Raw genomic sequence first — 21,717 nt, 5'->3', positions numbered from 1 at the left:
ATTTAATTTTTTTTTAGCTTCTCGGTTCACTTTCGAGTGACATGTTCTGCCATCTGTTGGGCATTATGTAGAACTAATTGTTCAGAGATTATCGCTTCGGGAAGTAACTTACAGAGCGTTTTGTAGACATCTGTGGAGTTCATCTGTGATGTAAACAAACATGGCAGAACAACAATCTAGTTGCTCTTGCAGCAATGTTATTTCGGATCAGAGAATCTTTCAGTTATTAACCACAGCAGAAAGTGATTATGGAGATGATCATTTTAATGAATTGTTAAGCGATTTTGAAAGTGAGAGTGATAGAGAGAATGCCAAAAATATTGTATGTGAGAGAGAAAGAGAGCTTCCTTCTAAACAAAAGAAGAAAAACACGATGAGTTCAAAAGCAATTTTATCACTATTTTCGTGGCGAATGGATTACTTTTCTTCACCAGAGTTTCAAGTAACTGTGACAGGCTCTGAGGGCCAAGTAGTGTTTGATGACAACCTGAAAATAATTGATTTTTTAGAAACTTTTTTGTCAGTGGAGTTGGTGCAGATAGTTGAACAAATCGGCATCACAAAAAACCAGTAGAAAATATGTAATTATCACCACATTCCAGGTTTGGAAAGTAAAATATGAACTTACATATTTCTAAGAAGTTACATGAATTAGTTGCTTACAGTTGCCTAGGAAATAATATTATTTTGGTTTCTCTCAAAATAATATTGAACATAAGAGTAGGATTTTCCATTTGCATTTAGATTTATATACAACCATCATTTATAAATATTTTAAGCTAATCACCCCACTGATAAGTTAAAAATTGGGGCTTCTACAAAAAAATTTACAAACGAATGAAAATCTCAGCACTGAGGTACCAAACAGTCAACTGGTAACTCAGCACTTAAAAGGTTAAGATTAGACATACTTTCCCACTAGAAGTACCCAACATGCAAGCACGTCACTCAGCATCACCCACTTTGCTATGGGCATTCATTTCCATGACAGCAACATCATTTATCAATGGACTGTCATTGAGTTAACATCACGTCCACCTAATTCATCATAATTGTTCTTTAAACACAAAGAAATATTCCCATTTGAGAGCCACACTCTACAGCTTCCTGTCATAATTGGTTGTCACAGTGCTAGTTTAGTTTTAGACCATGGAGGGGCTGTCAGGCACTGATTTTCAGTATGCACCAACTAACCAGATCTCTTGGAAAAGCTCAATTCAAGGGGTCTACAGAATGGCTCGACAGTTTCACGAAGAAACGCAACATTGTGTGGAATAAAATTGTGAGGAATCCAAGGATGTGGATGAAAGTACAGTGAATGAGTAGAGATCAAATCTATTTGCTTTGATTTTGAATATGAACATAAAAGGCATTTTCAATGCAGATGAAACTGTTTGCACCTTTGCCCATTACAAAGAAAGTTGCTCTTGGTTAAGAGATAAATGTGTGTTGGGAGTAAAATGTCTATGGAAAGACCGTGAAACTGAGATGCTTCAAGAAACTGAAAATCGATATACTATCTTCCTGTGGTGTGGTGAAACAATAAAAGTGCTTGGATGATTGCTGCTTTAATGGAGGAGTGCTTAAATGGATTCAATGCAGAAATAAAAAAGGAAAATCCAAATATTGTTCTTTTTCTTTGACAGAGCCAAAGATTGCTCTCTCAAATGTGAAATTGACCTGGTTCCCACCTAGTGCAACACATGTTTTACAACCAGTGAATATTGGTTTTACTTTTATATTTAAGTCACACTGTACATACTATTTAATGCAATCTTTGATTGGGAATATGGAAACTGGCAATAGTCCTTGTGCACTGGCAAGATATAAGTAAATTCTAGATGCGGTGACCTGTATTAGGTTGGCTATAAAACAAATAAAGGAAGAAACTGTGACAAAGTGAGTCGTGAAAGCAGGATTTGGAGCAAATGGTGGTGCAGATGATTGTATGAATGAGGCAAGTGAAAACTTAATGGCAATATCCTTTCTGTGTTAAGAAAGAAAATTTCTCTGCAAAGCTGAGAACTTAATTTGGAACATTAATCAACTTATCAAATGTTATCATTTCAAATCAGTTATAATATCTCCAGTGCAGAGAAATGCTGAACCTTCATTGTGTAAGTGATGTAATGCAGCCTTCCATTGATTCTAACTCTTCCAAACTTCAGAAAGATATGATAAGAAGAAAGTGTAAACAACTGTCTTTGTTAGAAATTTTAGAAAAAAAGCTTGGTGCTTTTTCATTTGCAAGTGTAAAAGTTACTGGTGTTGGGAAAGTGAAAAATATACAGTTGTAATAATGGTAAATATTATTACAGTACTACTACTACTACTACTACTACTACTACTACTACTACTACTACTACTACTACTACTACTACTACTACTACTACTACTACTACTACTACTACTACTACTACTACTACTACTACTACTACTACTACTACTACTACTACTACTACTACTACTACTACTACTACTACTACTACTACTACTACTACTACTACTACTACTACTACTACTACTACTACTACTACTACTACTACTACTACTACTACTACTACTACTACTACTACTACTACTACTACTACTACTACTACTACTACTACTACTACTACTACTACTACTACTACTACTACTACTACTACTACTACTACTACTACTACTACTACTACTACTACTACAATAATAATAAAATGAATTTTATAAATCTATATATTACGTATGTAGGAGTGACTCCCAGGACAGTTGATTGACTTTCATTTTACATTTTTTTAAACTTTGTCAATGTTTCACATAATGCAGAAACTTGTCTAATATGGAAAAACTATTTTGGTCTTTTGCATTGAACAAGTTTTATTGCCCTGCGATCATTTACTGAAAGGTAAAATAGCTGGGGGGATTCAATTAGATGGAAATGTAGTAAGCAGTTTGACCTATGCGATGACTTGTTCTTAATGACAAACTGTGCTGAAAGCCTGCAAATCAAATATTTTGGAGATCCAGGTGTATTTTTCATTTCTGCTACAACTTCATCAATTCTGATCATTTTCCCAACTGTTATCATTTTAACTTCCAATATTTCTTACCTCTGTTTCAATTTTTTGTCTGTCAATTTAATATACTCCTGTTTTTGATTATAGCATACTTTTACATTCAACAAGTCATAGAAATTTTCCTCTTGTATACTTTTTATTCTTTCTCATCTTGTCAATATCATTCCGCACTTGTTCTTCAGAATTGATATTAACACTTCTTCTCATATTATAACAGTTAATTTTTTTACAGTTAAGGTTATCTCTTGTTTTCTGAATCAGCAGTTCCCAATTTTTCTTTCTTCATTCCTTCCTTCCTTCCTTCCTTCAGGATTTCAGTTTGTTACCTTTCGTTCAGTATATTGTCACTAACATTCTTTAGTCTTTGTTGCCTTTAATTCTGTTTACAGTTTCTTCTTTTACACTTGTTTTCTTTCATTCTGACATTATTGCCTCTCCTGATGTCCTGTCACATTGGCCTACTCCTTCCTCGTTGCTAACTAAAACACATTAAACCATATGCATGTTTATTACAGAGCTTCCAGGGGAGAAGATGGAGCCACCATTATTTGTTGAAAGGTTCCAAGAGGAGAAGGTCCCTGAGAAAGGTACCTTACGTTTAGTTGCGAGAGTGACAGGAAAACCTGTTCCACAGGTTACGTGGTTGAGGTAAGTATCTTAAGTATAGTATCTAGTGTACAGATGTTACCAAAGTAATTAATATTCTTGTTTTGATTATAAGAGTGTTTGAATTTTGTAGACTTTTATATGATTGTATCAAGAATGTATTCTAAATTTCTATACAAAATGTGACCATTAGAGCTCATCAAAAGCAAAGTCATATCCATGCAGGTCATAAAGTTCCTTGGAGGAGTGGAGGAAAAAGATTTCACTACCGGTATCTGTAACCTCGACACTTGGTGAGGTAGAGTGCTTAGCTCTCCGTCCGGCTGCATTTATCCCCAGGGATTAACCTGGTACTCATTTTCAATATAGGCTGAGTAAATCTTAGGGCCATTTGCACCTCCAGAAGTAGAAATATCATTTCTTTAATTTTTCTACTTCCCGGCAGGGAATCTGAACTCGTATCTTTCTGGGGTGATCAAAAATGCCTTAGTGTCTCGACCAGGCAGCCCCTATAGAACTTATCAGTTCAATTTTTCATCCTCTTCACTGTGCTGCATTTGCTGTTATTATGTTCTGCTAGAATTGAGTATTTGTAATAGAATAGAACACCTTTTACAGACACTGGCAGGTAGCTATGCACTTGGCTGTTTGAGCACAGCAGTGGGAGAGGGGTGATGAGCGGTGTGGGACCGTGCCAAATGCGGGCCTCACTGAGAACATTGACAGGCACGACAGTAGGTTCTCTGACACAGGCAAGAGTACATGTTTAGTTTCGTAGTTTAACCTAACGCAAATGAAATAGCTGTGTTTCCTCAAAGTTCGAAGGTAGAGTAGTGCATGGACAAAGAAGGGAACAAGTGAGTAATGATTATGTAAAATGAAGCAAATTATGTTTATCAATATTTTAATAAAACCGATGATAGAAACTGAAAATACATTATCCTGTGCAGGTGTGAATGACCTCAGTTAGTGACATTTTGATGGTCAGTTTCTGGATAAAATAAAACCTCCATGAAGAAGATGTGATGATGATGATGATGATGATGATGATGATGATGATGATGATGATGATTGTTATTTGAAGGAGCCTAACATCTAGGTCACTGGCCTGAAAAAAGTGTTTCAGACCAAACAAAACAAAATTCAGACATTTTCACTTTTCCTCGTGAAAAACCTGTAAAGAAATTGTTGCTTACTGAAATTTTCAATACAAGATGTTCTGATTTAAATTTACTTGTTTTTTATTTTTAAAATATTTAAAGCTGCACGAAAAATAATTATATAATTGATATCAGCACTCTTTCCTGAAGCTGGTTGTATAATTTGTTTTGTAACAATGTTGCTGATAATTTGTTTTGTAACAGTGTTGTTGATAACATCTGGAACTTGAGATAGAACACACTGAATCATGTTCTGACTAGTGTGTTCAATAAGACATTACTATGCCAGTGCCACTTAGCTTGGCAAATGTTTTTTGCTCAAGTTATATGCAGGAGGAGTGGGATGGGGAGGTGCACACCTAGCTGCTGGTATCTGTGCAAGGAGGCATAACAAATAAACAGAATCTGTACATTTAAGTGTAAAAAATCCTTACATTGTCAATATATGATGGCTTTCTCACTTCATGTAAAGAATATTCAACTGTATTTACTACCCCCAAAATTTCACTCATTGTTTTATTAACTCCTACTTGAAGACAAGGGAAGAATAACAAGTAAAAGACATTACGAAACATTGAAGAAGAAGTCCAAGGCACAAGACTATATTAATCATGCAGCATCTCTTGAAAACATGTAACATTCTTCGGACATTGTGTGGTACTGCATGGGAGAACTTCAGCAAATATTGTATGCTCATATGCCTCAGGTTTGGATTTTCTGTAGCACCAATTACTGTGCCCATGTGTGGCTTAACAGCCTCTATAAGTATGTTGACTCATAACTGAACAGCAGCATGTGCCTCATATCAGGTACTATCAGGTTAACTTCAGTTCAGTGGCTCTTGCCGCTGTCTCAGAGAAATCAGCTATATCCCAAATCCTTTAAACACGGAGTTCCACGTAAAAGATACAAGTTATAGTGAAGAAGAAGAAGAAGGGGAAAGTAACTTTATATTGTAGTGTATTTTTTGAGGATTTGAATGGAGACTTTCTCTTAGATAATCATATAACATATCTGTGGAACTGCTCTTTGCAATAGAGAAGAACTTATTACTTCAGTTTTTAATACTTTCAGAGTGAACCATGTCAGCTTATTAACAGGACATAGTGCCTGGCACTTTAGTGTTGTCACTGAAGGTGTCACAAGAGAAAATGGTAAAATACTAGTAATTTAAGATTGTTAATTGAAAATTGCAAAAGATGAAGTAGCTGGTTAAAAAAAAAAAAAAGAAGGAAGAGAATGAAATGAAATGCAAGAGAACCTCAAGATATTTTAAGCTAGGGCTTCCATACACGTGAATTTTCTCAGACATGTTCTGGTTTTAATAGCATCCATGGAGGTCCAGCAAGATTACCAGTTAAATTTTTTTACCTTCTCAAAAACTGTCAGTGTGCTATATAGGCCTATAATTTATTATTTCTGGAAATGTGGACTAAAGGCATTTGGTGATTTAAAAGACCATCTGAAGACATCTAAGCATAAGTTAAGAACTCAAAGTGCTAGTAGTAGCCAAAGCTTGGTAAATTTTGTTATTAAAAGTGTACAATGTGGTAGTGAGCTTTTGAACTGCTCGAGGTACTTTGGTATTTCATGCAGTAAAACATCACAAATCATTTAAATCCACGGTCTGTACTGCAGCATTGTTATGCAAGTCTCTGAAGACACTGATATCAGCAAGAAGGTTTTGTGCTCTCATGCTAAAACAGAGGCCTTTTCAACTGGTCTGCTTGCACTACATTCCATAGCTGTAGTAATTTGCAAGACATAAGTTGTTTAGGAATTCCAGAGAAAGAGAGGTAGATGGAGAACTCAGAAGAATGGCCTACTTCACACAAGCGTGCTTGCACCTTCCTTGTTCAACATCTATACTAATGACCAGCAACTTCCCTAAGGAACAGAGAGTTTCATCTGTGCAGGTGACTGTGCTATCACTGACCAAGCCAATTGCCTTGAAGTAGTTGAATGTTTTGAAATGGTTAACATGGTGTTCATTGAGACCTATTGCGGCCTACACCTTTGGATAAGCTATACTGCCTTGCTGGGATTGGACCTTTTTTGATGAGAGATAGCTTATAGAAACGAGATGAAGAAGGTGTTGACATCTGTAGCGCACACTTTTTAGGACTATCAGATGGCACAACCAAGACTAAAATCGAGGAAAAGTTTCCTCAAAGGCCTAACAGAGATACCTCATCAAGCCCGAGTTGATTAGTAGCTCAACAGACTACGTTCAGGTTTATGAGGTGCAAGAGGAGTCTTCAGATGTGGGGTTACCACATCAAGACGGTGATGTGTGGATGTGGAGCCGAACAGACAATATCTCACCTGCTCCAATACAGACTCTGTCCTACAGGTACATGCTCAATGAAGGGCCTTTTAGGTGCAACACCAGGTGGTAACTTTTGGCACCAACAGTTTGAAAAAGATTGTCATATATACTCATACTTATACTACACTGCCTGACACAAAAAATTGTATTTTATGTTTGTAGCTCTTTAGGAGTTGCAACAAATGAAAGCAGTCACAAGGCCAATAAATGTTTCTCTACTCTAGTACATTATTATGGCTGTAAATCATGGAATTCAAAGTAAAATAATGGATATACTAGCCATTCAAGATGAAACATCAGACACTATTTCCATTTTGTGAAATATGTGTTAAGTGAATTAAAAAAATTGTGGGGGATAATTATATTTGTATTTATTGAAGAAGATGAACAATACAGGCTTTTAACCCAAATTCATGTTCCCATTACAAAAACAAACAAAAATAAAAATTAAACTAAGTCTGCTATGTGGTCACTCACATGGGCAGAAAACCGGGCCACATGTAAGCGCCACCTGTATAACTACCTTAACTCTAAAATCCTAACTTAATTTTGTAACCCCTCACACAGGCAGAAACCAGACCACATGTGAGAAACCACCCCTATCTACTATGTAGTCACTCACATGGGCGGAAAACCGGACCACGTGTAAGCGCCACCCCTATAACTCGTATTAGTATTAGTATTTTTGAACATTAAAGCAAGAGATAATATTAATGCCAATCAAAGAAGGATAAGCTAACAACCTACTACTACTGTTCGGCCGTGTCATCACCCCAGGTGAGAAGAAGGCCACCCTCCCAGTGATGACACGACCGGCCCTATCCGTGGAGCCCAAAAGAAGACCCCAACAACCCTACCAGATGACAGTGCAGTTTTCTCACCATTCCATTGCGGCTGGCCACATGAGGCTGAAACCGCTCTCCTCCCGTACCCCATCTCTCTCATTATCTCCATTCGTTTACATATTTGGGGTAGGCCCGTCCTCTTACGGGTATGTCCTGCTCTCCCTTGCCATTCACTCCTTACCACCTCCTACTACGTATAAATAGTGAGAAAACAGCACATGTCCAAAGATATACAATTAAGTACCATGATGCTAACTTACTACGAATTTTTGCCTACACATTTTTTGTTGCTTCACATTTAGACTCTTGGCCCTTAGTTTCCCTGTCCCTATACAATCACAGAGTAAATGTAGATCATTATACTTAACCTCACATAGTATGCACTGAGAGCTCTCTTTGCCCCTGATCCATCCCCTATTTCTATGCAACCCCATTAGCCACCATAATATCCTACCCTTTAATCTTCCATCTCCGAATCTTATACCTAAGTTGGTGATCTGGTAGACCTTGTAGAATAGGCTGAGTGAAGGCCTTTCTCTACTTTCTTCCAAACAAATCTGCATCTGGATGTCCTTAATTCTCATTGTCAGGGCCCTCTGCATTCTGCTATTATTCCCATACCCTAATTCTCAACATAACTTTTAATTTTTGCTAGCCAATACTCATCATACATTCCTTTCAGTTCTTATCTATATGCTTCCTGCAGCAAAATACCTCCTCCACCCTGTCTTAATCTAGACCAATAATTTAATACCCTTTTAACGCAATCTACCTCGATAAACTGTCCACATAGGATTAATGCCCTGGAATAATTGCAATTCAAATTTCAGTGGGATAAAGAGGAAGTAGTGTAACAATATTTTTATTAGATTAAAATCTACTATTAATCCAATTCTGATATTGGTGTAAGCAGTCCTGCACATGTCCTTAATAATGCTGTACTAAAATTGAAGCAATCAAACAAAAAGGAAATTCTGTTGTTGAAGACCATATTTGACATTCTTAGTGAAGGAACCTCAAACTTGAAACTGAGGCTAGAATATAAATTGATTCCTTTCAAAGTCCAGGAATTCTTGCAGGAAGTGGAGGATGAAGTGTTAAGTGTTTAATGTAAGGAATATACTGAAGCATCGGAGAGGTTGTATATTTTATGTCATGAATACATAGAGTCTTGGATGAAACCATTTAAGAAATGTCCTTGTTTTGAGTGGATGAAGTTGAGAGAAGTTCCTTCTTGGAAGAACTTTGTACCTTCAGTAAAATTTATTCAAAGTAAAAGGAACAAAAATTGATGATGTAGAAGCATTTGATCAGTTTTGCAATTTAAAGATATAGATTGAGAATTGGAATGCGGAGAAATTTAATGATATGTTGGCACATCAGCTGTGTTCAGATTATTTCTTGAATTGTTAGACACACAGCGAGTTGGCCGTGTGGTTAGGGGTCCGCAGCTGTGAGCTTGCATCCGGGAGATAGTGGGTTTGAAACCCACTGTCAGCAGCCCTGAAGATGGTTTTCCATGGTTTCCTTAATTAAGGCCACGGCCGCTTCCTTCCCACTCCTAGGCCTTTCCTATCCCATCGTCATCCCATCATCACCATAAGTTCTATCTGTGTCGGTGCAATATAAAGCAAGTTCTAAAAAAGAAAAAAAAAGTAGAATTATTCGACTAGAGAGTTATGCTCAGAATTATTGAAAACTGAACAGTTCTTTTTTTTCTTTTCCAGAGCATAATGCAAACTTTGAAATAAGACTTTCAGTGATTCAGAGTCAGTGGATGAAGGAGAGAAATCTCCTCTCTCCAGACACAATTTTTGCAGTATAATTTTCAAGACATGAGTTGTGGTGATATCTACACATTCATACTGACAAACAAGCTTAGCTGTCTTTGACTGGTGGACCATAGAAGTACAAAGTCTGATCACTGTAAGCAACATGTGGCATCTTTGTAATAAACATTTGTGCCATGTCCCATCTTTGATTTTCTCTTTAGTAATGAAAATGAAAACCTACGACCTGTTTTCCAGTCATTGACCAGGTCAGGGATGGAATGAATGAAGCAGATATAGGCTATTAGTACGATGGGGTCGCCAATCCCAAAGTGATTTATTAATGACTGATAGATGCTATGAAATGAGAATGGAGAGTGTTGCTGGAATGAAAGATGACAGGGAAAACCGGAGTACCCGGAGAAAATCCTGTCCCGCCTCTGGTTTGTCCAGCACAAATCTCACATGGAACGACCAGAATTTGAACCACGGTATCCAGTGGTGAGAGGCCGATGCGCTGCCGTCTAAGCCACGGAGGCTCTTTTCTCTTTAGTAATAGTAATAAGTACCCTAATTTATTAGTTTCATATCCTGTTTATTTTAAATCTGTGATGTGTTAGGTTTCTGATTATTCCTATGGTAACCCTATTTTTAGCATTTACGTTGTGCATTCCCCCCATGATGGAAGTGAAGTGAGAGAATTCAGATTTTAAAAAACCAGCAGATCTAGTGCAATAAGTTCATAGTTGTGATCTACTGTACTTTGTTAGACAGGAGATGAAATTCTAAGTATTCAGTCTACTTTACAATCCTGGAAAGAAAACTATGTAGATTCAGAATATACTTTTCATGAGCTTGATGCAAATGATATGAAAGTGGGACGATGACCTGCAATGTTAGGCCCCTTAAAACAACAAGCAAACAAGCATGATATGAAAGTACAAGAATTATTCTATGAACAACAGGTGGAAATAATAGGAGAAATGTAGTTTCAATGAAAAATAAGGACCAACTTGGGTATGAATAGGATGGCTGAATGACTTTGAAAATTGCTTTTACTTGTGGGTAGAAGATGCAGAACATTTAAATCATCAAGAAACCTTGAAATCATGAATAGTAGTGACTGACAGAGCAGAATGACCTTTAAACTTAAAGCATTATTATTGTTGAGGAGATCAGAAAGGCATGTGTTCATTGTGGAATTTTTGCCAGATGAGTAGCACAGATGGTAGAGCACTGGCCTACTGAGGTCATCTTGGCATGTTCAATCCCAGCTCTCTCCAGTAGCATTTGAGGTGCTCAGCCTCGTTTTGATAGATTTACAGATACGTGAAAGAACTCCTGAAGGATAAAAGTTTAGCATATCAGTGTGTCTGCAAAGTATAAAAGTAGTTAGTGGAATATTTGAACCAATAACATTGGTGCCTGTTTGTTTTGTTCTGTGGTGTACAGCAGGGATTGCAACCTCTTCATGTCAGTGAATTCATTCCAGACTGACCTACCGATTCCATATTTGCATCAGTATGGCTACATTCCCTTCAATGTGGGCACCAATATCTTAGAATGGTAACCCGTAGTCTCAATATGTCTCAATTCTCATGCAATTAAATTCAGCAACCTGTCTGAGTACAACACCCTGCCCGGTACCTAAGTTGTCTACAGACAATTCCGAGTCCCGACATTGAACAGAGGTACACCCATGATCGACCGCTGGGAGCAGGCGGACAGAAGGGATAAATCCCGACATGACCACACAAGTTGCTCCATTCAGCAAAGTCACAGTGCCTGTACGGCACACCCCACTGACGAGACGCACCTAGTAAACGCACATTGTTTGGAGCCTTTCGACTCACGGAACTCCCGAGAAATACCGTTGCCAACATTCGCTGAAGGGATTCGGCCTTAGAGGCCACACCACTGGCCACTCGACCGAGTCCATGAACCTAATGTCTGAACCTGCAGTTCCTCTCATACTGAGCAGGATTACTATCGCAATGACCAGTCATCATAAGAATAAATTGACAAGACGGGGCCACCTTTTCAATACAATATATCAAGTAAATGATATTACATCAGTCTTGGGACTAGTTTCAGCTACTTAGTGGCCATCTTCAGCCAAATAAAAAATTAAACAAATCGTGTGATAACTAAAACATATGTAAACCAGACAAAGAAAATGTTGTAGAAATAATTATATTAAAATATATATAATATCAAAAATTAAGGTTATGATCTTCTTGTCACAATATGATGTCTTTACATTGACGTAGGACCTCAAGCAAAGATGTAAATCAGGAAATGATAGCCAGAATTAGGAATGAATAAATACAGTATATAGAAAAGAAATTAAAGGAGAAAAATTATTTACGAGACTCACCTCTAATGTCAGATACAGAACAAGCACTGACTTCTGGAAAAAAGCAGGCAGTGGGTTTCTTGTTAATGCATTCATCCACACCTGCAGGTATGAATGACACACAAATGATGCTAATTTATGAGCTATTTTTCATGACAACAGATTGGAATGTCTAGTATAAAATTAATTCCAGAGGGCTAAGTTTGAGGATGTTGCATGACATAACTTCTGAACTGAAATGATAATCAGACCAATTATCATGCTGTATAAAGAACTTGCCAGTGAATTTTGGTATTCTTTCATATTTAGTTTGGAAATGAGTATTTACTTTGCCTTCACCTTCATGTTTCTGTGTTATTGCTTTTTCTGCAGGAACAATGAACCACTGACACCATCTTCAGCTGTTAAGCAGTCATTTGATGGAGAAAACATAATTCTGGAAATATCTAAGGTTGATTCTGAAGTTGATGCTGGTGACTACAAGTGTGTTGCAGTTAATCCAGTTGGAAAAGCATCCCATGGTGCAAAAGTTACAGTTGATGTAGCAAAAGTGTAAGTTAATTACTGAATAATTCTATTGTTGTATGCTCCTTCACTGACCTTAGAGGCACTGCATTACTATAAATATTTTAAGATCACAGAATGTGGAGAATATTTGGTTGAGTGAAGACAGGATGAATGTGAACAGGTAGATAAATTCCATTCATTCTGTGACACACAGGTTTTGAATTGGTCTAAGATGTTGCAAATGTATGTACAGTTAAGACTGACCTTTGTTTAATATCATTAAAGTATGATAATTTTACTCAACTGTGTTCACAACTGAATAAATCTGCCACAACCTTTCAGTTGTATTAACAAGATTACTTTTATCAATGTTTACTGATTGCAGATAGAGATGGTCTGTATAATATGTAATATTAATAACACCAGTACTACATTATATGTGTATTTGCCTTGAGTATTTTATCTCATCTGGACCATAGATTAATAGCATTCAGTGCTCTTGGCGTAATAAAGTCCCAGTTTCCAGTGCACTGGTGAATTCTTATCTGAAGAGATTCAATCAATCAATACTGATCTGCATTTAGGGCAGGTGGCAGATTCCCTATCTGTTGTTTTCCTAGCCATTTTCTTAAATGAGTTCAAAAAATTGGAAATTTATTGAACATCTCCCTTGGGAAGTTATTCCAATCCCTAACTCCCCTTCCTATAAATGAATATTTGCCCCAATTTGTCCTCTTGAATTCCAACTTTATCTTCATATTATGATCTTTTCTACTTTTAAAGACGCCACTCAAACTTATTCGTCTACTAATGTCATTCCGCACCATCTCTCCGCTGACAGCTCGGAACATACCACTTACAACAAATATGTAGGTGGATGGTCCGCCTAGTCAATTTATGATCAAGTCAATACGGATCAAACACCGGCCACTATGGTCAAGATTATTAACATACCACTTAGTCGAGCATCTCATCTTCTTTCTCCCAAGTCTTCCCAGCCCAAACTTTGCTACATTTTTGTAACGCTACTCTTTTGTCGGAAATCACCCAGAACAAATCGAGCTGCTTTTCTTTGGATTTTTTCCAGTTCTTGAATCAGGTAATCCTGGTTAGGGTCCCATACACTGGAACCATACTCTAGTTGGGGTCTTACCAGAGACTTATATGCCCTCTCCTTTACATCCTTACTACAACCCCTAAACACCCTCATAACCATGTGCAGAGGTCTGTACCCTTTAATTACAATCCCATTTATGTGATTACCCCAATGAAAATCTTTCCTTATATTAACACCTAGATACTTACAGTGATCCCCAAAAGGAACTTTCACCCCATCAACACAGTAATTAAAACTGAGAGGACTTTTCCTATTTGTGAAACTCACAACCTGACTTTTAACCACGTTTATCAACATACCATTGCCTGCTGTCCATCTCATAACATTATTACAGGGTCAGATAAAGCTTCGCCTACTCTAATTCTCTGAGATCTATTTTCTAGAAATATAGCAACCCATTCAGTCACTCTTTTGTCTAGTCCAGTTGCACTCATTTTTGCCAGTAGTCTCGCATGATCCACCCTATCAAATGCTTTAGACAGGTCAATCGTAATACAGTCCATTCGCAGGAGTCTACTGCAATGTCTGTTCCTGGATATACTAATGGAAAAGAAGGATCTGTGTGAATGATATAAACACTGTCTACAGTGAGGCAGTGCAGATTTCAAACACTTACATTATGCATTCTATGGTAAACAAACATGGTAATAGTGTGTATGTTAATTTCTTTCAGGAGAAATAAACAAACAGTTGATAACAAGATAATAATGTTCTACATTTTATTTCAGTAGGTACTCTGCATTTTTGCACATACTGTACTAATCTTTATTAAAAATTTAGGTCTTTATAGGAATACATTAAAAATGTTAATTTCTCAGTCAGTCATGAGTAACCAAGAGGTTGTTAAATACAATTTTGAAATTGTTGTAATTTTTTGTATTTAAGTTTTTGTACCCTTAGGAATCATTTGATAATTTTCAACTTTATTTCAGCTAGACATAGTTCCATTGCTTATCAGCCACAGTATCCTCACATATTAGTAGAAGTAAAATCATGTTTTGTAGCATATTGGGTTATCTTATTGTTTAGGATATTGATTTCTCCTCAGGCCTGTGAATCATTCTGCTAGAGTAGTTTTACTTAATGCTTTCATATTTTACAGTACCTTCACCAAGAAACTTCAACCATCGGTTGATGTGGAGGAGCAGGAAACCCTCAGCCTAGAATGTGAAACTTCACACATGGTCTCAACGAAATGGTTCCATAATGGTAAAGAAGTCAGTGGCATGGACCACAGATTGGTGATCCAGGAGGGAAGAACTCATAGGCTGTTTGTAAAGAATATCACTCTGCATGATGCTGGTACATACAAATGTACCGTCAGGAAACAATCAACTGAGAGCGTTGTTACTGTCCATGGTAAGTTGGAAATTACATAACATGCATGGACAAAATCATTGTGCAAGAATGTTATAAATTTTTCTCTGGCAACCAGTGTTTCTGGGTCAAGAAAGAGATAAAAGCCATACAATAAATAAAATAATAACATGAATAACTGACTATACTATGGAAATATGGTAATATTCCTTTGAGTTTGTTGCTCATTCTCAAATATATTACTGTCATCTTTAACAAGGGCCCAAATTCTTATGACATATTGTGATTTTAGTCTTGTCTATTTTCCCATCATTTAATAATTTATTCCAGTCATATTTCTAGTGTTGTGTTGTACTGTATTGGTTTTACATAGCAGTGACTCAGACAGAACATTTGGTGATGGTGCAGTAAAACAGGGAAGTAAGGGACCATCGCCTTCATTAACCAATCATTACAGAGCTACGCTTTACCATTTCCCACCATGACTGTTTGTCACAGTGCTGAAACTGATGACTTTCAAGTTGTTGAAATGAAAGAACTTGATAGAGTTAATATAGCCACCAAAAGGAAGAGAAAAAATTATACTCTTCCTTGGTAAAAGCAAGCTGGACTTAGTTTACAATCCCTATCACAGATGGTAGCGGAATGCTGAGGCTGCACATTCCATATAAGTAGTCACAGTGCACATCACCCGCTAGTGCAGGAGGAGGTTGCTACTCTCTGCAAGTAAGAAGCGTAAAATGTGTGATAGTGGAGCCATTTGAATTCCATAATTTCAGCACATATGTTCAGAATTTTAGTACAATACAACAAACTCTTTCTACTCTACTACAAAAAATACTTCCTTTAGAGACACATGAATAGACATACCTTCTTCCCACTGGAATGCACAGGCACCTGTTGCACAAGCACATGATTCAACATCACGCCCCTCGCTATCGCCTTTTCTTTTTGCATTCATTTGTGACACAGCAATATAACTTATCAAAGAATTATCATCAGAATTAAGATCACTGTCACCTGAGTCACTGTAGTTCTAGAGCAAAAAAATATTCTCATTAGAGAGCTGTTCTTTACCGTTTGTCACACGGCTGAAATTTATGACTTTCAAGTTAATGAAAGGAAAGGAAAAGTTGATAGAGTCAATATAGCCACCAAAAGGAAGAGAAAACAACACACTGTCCCTTGGAAAAAGTATTACAATGCCTATCACAGATAGTAGCACCGGGCGAGTTGACCGTGCGGTTAGCACCGCACAGCTGTGAGCTTACATCCGGGAGATAGTAGGTTCGAATCCCAATGTCAGCAGCCCTGAAGATGGTTTTTCGTGGTTTCCCATTTTCACACCAGGCAAGTGCTGGGGCTGTACCTTAATTAACACCATGGCCACTTCCCTTCCCACTCCTAGCCCTTTCCTATCCCATCGTTGCCATAAGACCTATCCGTGTCAGTGTAACATAAAATTTTAAAAAAGGCAGATTGTAGCACAATGCTGAGGCTGCACATTGCATATAAGTACGGTACTCCACATCTGCCAATTTTTGGTACATAATGTACCTAGCATGGCTCTCCGCGCAGTTGGATCAAGGGAAACCATGGAAAATTACCTTCAGGTATGTAAAAAATGGGGTTCAAACCCACCATTTCCCAAATGCAATACTTCTAGCTTTTGTAAACTCAGTGACAATGTTCTTGTTGGTTATAATAATGTTGTATATTAGCCATGTTTTAGCTGTAGGTAATTTTTTTATCAAAACATGTTATGGGGAACATGTTTATAGTCTTTCATAGGGTCTTTTTAATATCTCCCCTAATATTGTTTGCAAGGTTGTATTGATTTTTGCTGCATAATTATACTATGCATAAATTTCAAACTTAATCAATCAATCAATCAATCAATCAATCAATCAATCAATCAATCAATCAATCAATCAATCACTACTGATCTGCATTTAGGGCAGTCGCCCAGGTGGCAGATTCCCTATTTGTTGTTCTCCTAGCCTTTTCTTAAATGATTGCAAAGAAATTGGAAATTTATTGAACATCTCCCTTGGTAAGTTATTGCAGTCCATAACTCCCCTTCCTATGAACAAATATTTTCCCCAATTTGTCCTCTTGAATTCCAACTTTATCTTCATATTGTGATCTTTCCTACTTTTAAAGACACCATCCAAACTTATTCGTCTACTGATGTCCTCCCACGCCATCTCTCCACTGACAGCTCGGAATACCACTTAGTCGAGCAGCCCGTCTCCTTTCTCCCAGTTCTTCCCAGCCCAAACTTTGCAACATTTTTGTAATGCTACTCTTTTGTCGGAAATCGCCCAGAACAAATCGAGCTGCTTTTCCTTGGATTATTTCCAGTTCCTGAATCAAGTAATCCTGGTAAGGGTCCCATAAACTGGAATCATACTCTAGTTGGGGTCTCACCAGAGACAAATATGCTCTCTCCTCTACATCCTTATTACAACTCCTAAATACTCTCATAACTATTAACGTATGAAGGCTTTCACGGCCGGTGTCAATATAATAAACATCTTCCGGGCCATTATGCCGTGGTCCACTCCTCTCGCTTCTCCCATACATTTCGACTACTGCTGCGGTAGTGATCTTCTGTGGCGTCGTGTCGATACGCTATCCTGTATCCTGCTGGCGACTGCAAAAGTTGTTTGGGAAGCAGCTGTATTTATATGTAAGTGTGCGGCCTCCAATTGGTTTGCGCCGTGCAATCCGACATCTGATTGACTATTTGAAAGCACGACCTCCGATTTGGTCGCGCCGAGCAGCCTGGCGTGTGTGCTCAGAGACCCAACCAAACGCCAGGCTGCTCGGCGCGACCCAATCGGAGATCGTGCTTTCAGATAGTCAATCAGATGTCGGATTGCACGGCGCCAACCAATTGGAGGCCGCACACTTACATATAAATACAGCTGCTTCCCAAACAACTTTTGCAGTCGCCAGCGGGATACAGGAGAGCGTATGGACACGACGCCACAGAAGATGACTACCGCAGCAGTAGTCGAAACGTCTGGGAGAAGCGAGAGGGGTGGACCACGTCATAATAGCCCAGAAGATTTTTATTATACTCTCATAACTATATGCAGAGATCTAAACCCTTTATTTACAATCATATTTATGTGATTACCCCAATGAAGATCTTTCCTTATATTAATACCTAGGTATTTACAATGATCCCCAAAGGGAACTTTCACCCTATCAACGCAGTAATTAAAACTGAGAGGACTTTTCCTATTTGTGAACTCACAACCTGACTTTTATCCCCGTTTATCATCATACCATTGCCTACTGTCCATCTCACAACGTTATCGAGGTCATTTTGCAGTGTATCTTGGGTATCTTGTTGTGGTGTGGTCCTGGTACACGTTCTGGTGCATCACAAAGATCAGTATTCAGATGTGATCATAGAAAATACTATCCCCTGTATGTTTAGAAGCATGTCATAAGCCTAAATTAAAGTATTGTAGGCCTCTCTGGATGTATTTGATGTCCTCTTACACAGTATAGTAGAAGGTACAACATTTGGTGAAGAAGGCAGAGACTACTATACTGATTCCAGTACATAGTGGCTCTTTTACTGAAGTATCTACATTAATATCTACATTAACATTCATTCTTTTCAATTAAAAATATACCAGAATGTATACCCAGACTCAGTATTCTACTAAACATCATTGATCTGAAAAGGCGGCCTTCACCAGACACAGTCAAAGGGATAGATGTAATCTATAGATCTTTTTAAATCTTTTTAAGTTAGGAACTTCAAAATCTTCTTGTACATAAAATGTACTCTTCAGTTCTAGTTTACAGTGCTCAAAGTGTGGAGCTTAAAGAACAGAAAAATTTGTTGCATTATAAAGGAATCTGGTGAAATCACTTTCAGCACCAATTAAGATATGTTGTAACTTTATTCTTAAACACTATAAAAAAGAATATTCAAATCTAAGGAAACATGTATCTTTAAAGTCATGAAATTCTAAACAAATTTATGAGGTAAATCAGTAATCATTAAAAAGTGCTGCAAGGTTGGGGAAATTTTTATCTCCACTACATAATGAACCAACATTAATAACATATGACTATATTTCTTTGGAGCCATGTACAAGATAGTGAATTCTGGCTTTCTTCCATTAAATTTAGCATGTTGACAGTAAATGTGGGTAAGAGTTTAAAAATTAATGTTGAATTTTTAAACTGTATCAGTTATTAATTGTACATTAGTTCACAGGATGGATATGCAGTATAGAAATGTATGTATTTGTAACCCATACTGAAAAAAAGAAAAAAAAATAATTTCATAAGAAATATCATTCAATCTTTTCAGAAGCCAAACCAGACTTCTTGAAGAAGCTCCAAGACTTGGAAGTCAAAGAAAGAGAACTCGCTATACTGGAGGTTGAAGTTTCATCTGAAACAGCTGATGTTACTTGGCATAAGGTAAAGAGTTTCTTATAAGATTGTAGTAGGTTTGATCCCAGTGCAGTGATGAACTTATTCAGCCAAGACATTTGCATCCTATTTTCTTTATTTTCAATAAGGGTTGATTGTTTCTTTATAGGAAATATTCTTCTCTTCTGCATAAACTGAACTGATCTTTATTGTTTTGGAATGCCCTGTGAAGGTTAATGAAGAAACATCCAAGCATCAACCTATTATTGTTGGATGCACTGGTTAATGCTCGGCTGTTGAAAGTGCTCTCTCTGTCTTATTGTAGTGATAAACTTGTAACATCTGTTGAAATTTGTTTAATTTTGTGTGTGTGGTTTTTGTCTATTTGGTGTTTAGTGTTTGTTGGTAGTAATTAAGATTAGTGATTAAATATTACATTGAGTAGTTCCATTGGTGTTTGGTAGATTTTGTACACTGGTGGAAAATGATATCCCAACAATAAGAAGGAGTTGTGTTTGATAAACAAAATTCGGGAGGCTACTACTGTGACCGTTCAAAGCAAGTTTGCTATATAAGTTGAAAAACTAGTATATTGGTTCCACCTAGTCAATATTTATAAGTTTATTTAGAATTGAAAGTTGTAAAAACATCATATTGGAACAACAGAACATGTTTCGGCTGCATTAGGCCATCTTCAGCTGTCTGAAAATAGCTTAAAATTAATATATTAAAAGTTACAAAGCATAAATAAAATATTAACTAGTAATATTAGTAATGTATTAATTATAAGTTATTTTTAGACAGCTGACGATGGCCTAATGTGGCCAAAACATGTCCTGTTGTTCTAATATGATGTTTCTACAACTTTCAATTGTAAATAAACTTACAAGTATCGACTAGGTGGAACCAGTGTACTAGTTTTTCAAGTTATATAACATAATAGTCAATACGGATCCAAAATGAAATTTATTTCATGTAAGCAAGTTTGCTTTAAAATACGCGCTGTAGACTTCATGAACATTAGTCTTCATCTGGTGTCGATTTCTGACAAAAGAGTAGCGTTACCAAAATGTTGCAAAGTTTGGGCTGGGAAGACTTGGGAGAAAGAAGACGAGCTGGTCGACTAAGTGGTATGTCATAAAATTTCACATAAATTTATTAAAAACAAATCCACCTATTCAATACAAGTTAATCTTATTATATCTAGGACTTAATCCTTATTATAAACTATAATTTGTGGTACATGTTTCGCCCTATTTGCTGGGCATCATCAGCCGATTAACACACCCCTCACAGTCATTAACCAGGATCCTGATTGTGTTCAAAGTACTACATAGTCCCTACTTTATAAAGTACTATCAAGATACCCGTGCTTTGCAACGGCTTTAAACTGAAAATATAAAATTGTTATTCAAAATTTTATATTTTGGAGAGTCCACTGTCAGCTGAGCCTGTAAAACTTTTTTGGGGAATGGTTATTTATTTTCCGATTTAACATTCATTTGAACCCCATACGGAAGAATTTGAATGTTTAAAACCCTATCGTATTTAAAATGTGGGATGTAAAAGCGACCAACGTGTGAAATTCTTATTTTGCACGTCGAACAGTAATGGAGGATTTAATACTTTTTAAGGGGTGAATATCTTTAAATATTTATAAACATCTAGGTTATAGAAGACCAACCTTCATTAAAAATAACTAACTTAGTGCCTGAAAGGTTTTCGGAAGAATGGGTATTGTGTTTCTGAGGGTCAACCACCATCTAACCCCCTTAGGGGAGAAATATTTTGAAGTATACGATATTTTACACCTAAGACATAAAGGAATACCCTCCTCATAAAATTACAACTTTGTACATCAAACAGTTTTTGTGGGATAAATAATTTAGTTTATCGAGCTAACCTCATTTGACACTTTTTGGTTGGAACGTTAAAAAGATATTTCCTGTTTCACACCTAGGATTTGGAATTGGAATTTTGTTTTCGTTCGCTAAACCGTTACGGAGGAAGGAATGAATATATTTGTTTTCGGATCTTAACCCACATTTAACTCTCTGATCGGTTAAATTTGTTTCAAACGTTCTGTTATTTAACACCTAGGATATCATATGAAATTTTAACTTCATAATTCAAACGGTTTCATATAAATGCATATTTTTGTCATCATTCCACACCTCCCAGTCAAAACCCCCCTTAGGGGTGTATTGTTTTAAGTCCACTTCTTATTTGCATCCTCATAAAATAATTC

At 37.0% G+C, this 21,717-nt stretch overlaps 1 protein-coding gene across 5 annotated transcripts in view; it reads left to right on the top strand.

The window, feature by feature from the left end:
* The window catches only part of LOC136863970 (titin), a 348,159-nt gene that overhangs the window by 217,692 nt on the left and 108,750 nt on the right, over window positions 1–21,717 (top strand). For all 5 annotated transcript variants that reach the window (XM_067140439.2, XM_067140437.2, XM_067140436.2 and 2 more), the window contains 4 exons: window positions 3,572–3,704; window positions 12,494–12,673; window positions 14,848–15,104; window positions 19,405–19,517. In XM_067140439.2, coding sequence (XP_066996540.2) covers window positions 3,572–3,704; window positions 12,494–12,673; window positions 14,848–15,104; window positions 19,405–19,517 — 683 coding nt within the window. The remainder of the gene's footprint in view (window positions 1–3,571; window positions 3,705–12,493; window positions 12,674–14,847; window positions 15,105–19,404; window positions 19,518–21,717) is intronic.

This window comes from Anabrus simplex, chromosome 2, assembly GCF_040414725.1.
Source record: "Anabrus simplex isolate iqAnaSimp1 chromosome 2, ASM4041472v1, whole genome shotgun sequence".
In the NCBI taxonomy this organism is placed as follows: domain Eukaryota; kingdom Metazoa; phylum Arthropoda; class Insecta; order Orthoptera; family Tettigoniidae; genus Anabrus; species Anabrus simplex.
The sequence above is the reverse complement of the archived record's forward strand: the minus strand, read 5'-3'. Positions and strand labels throughout refer to the sequence as shown.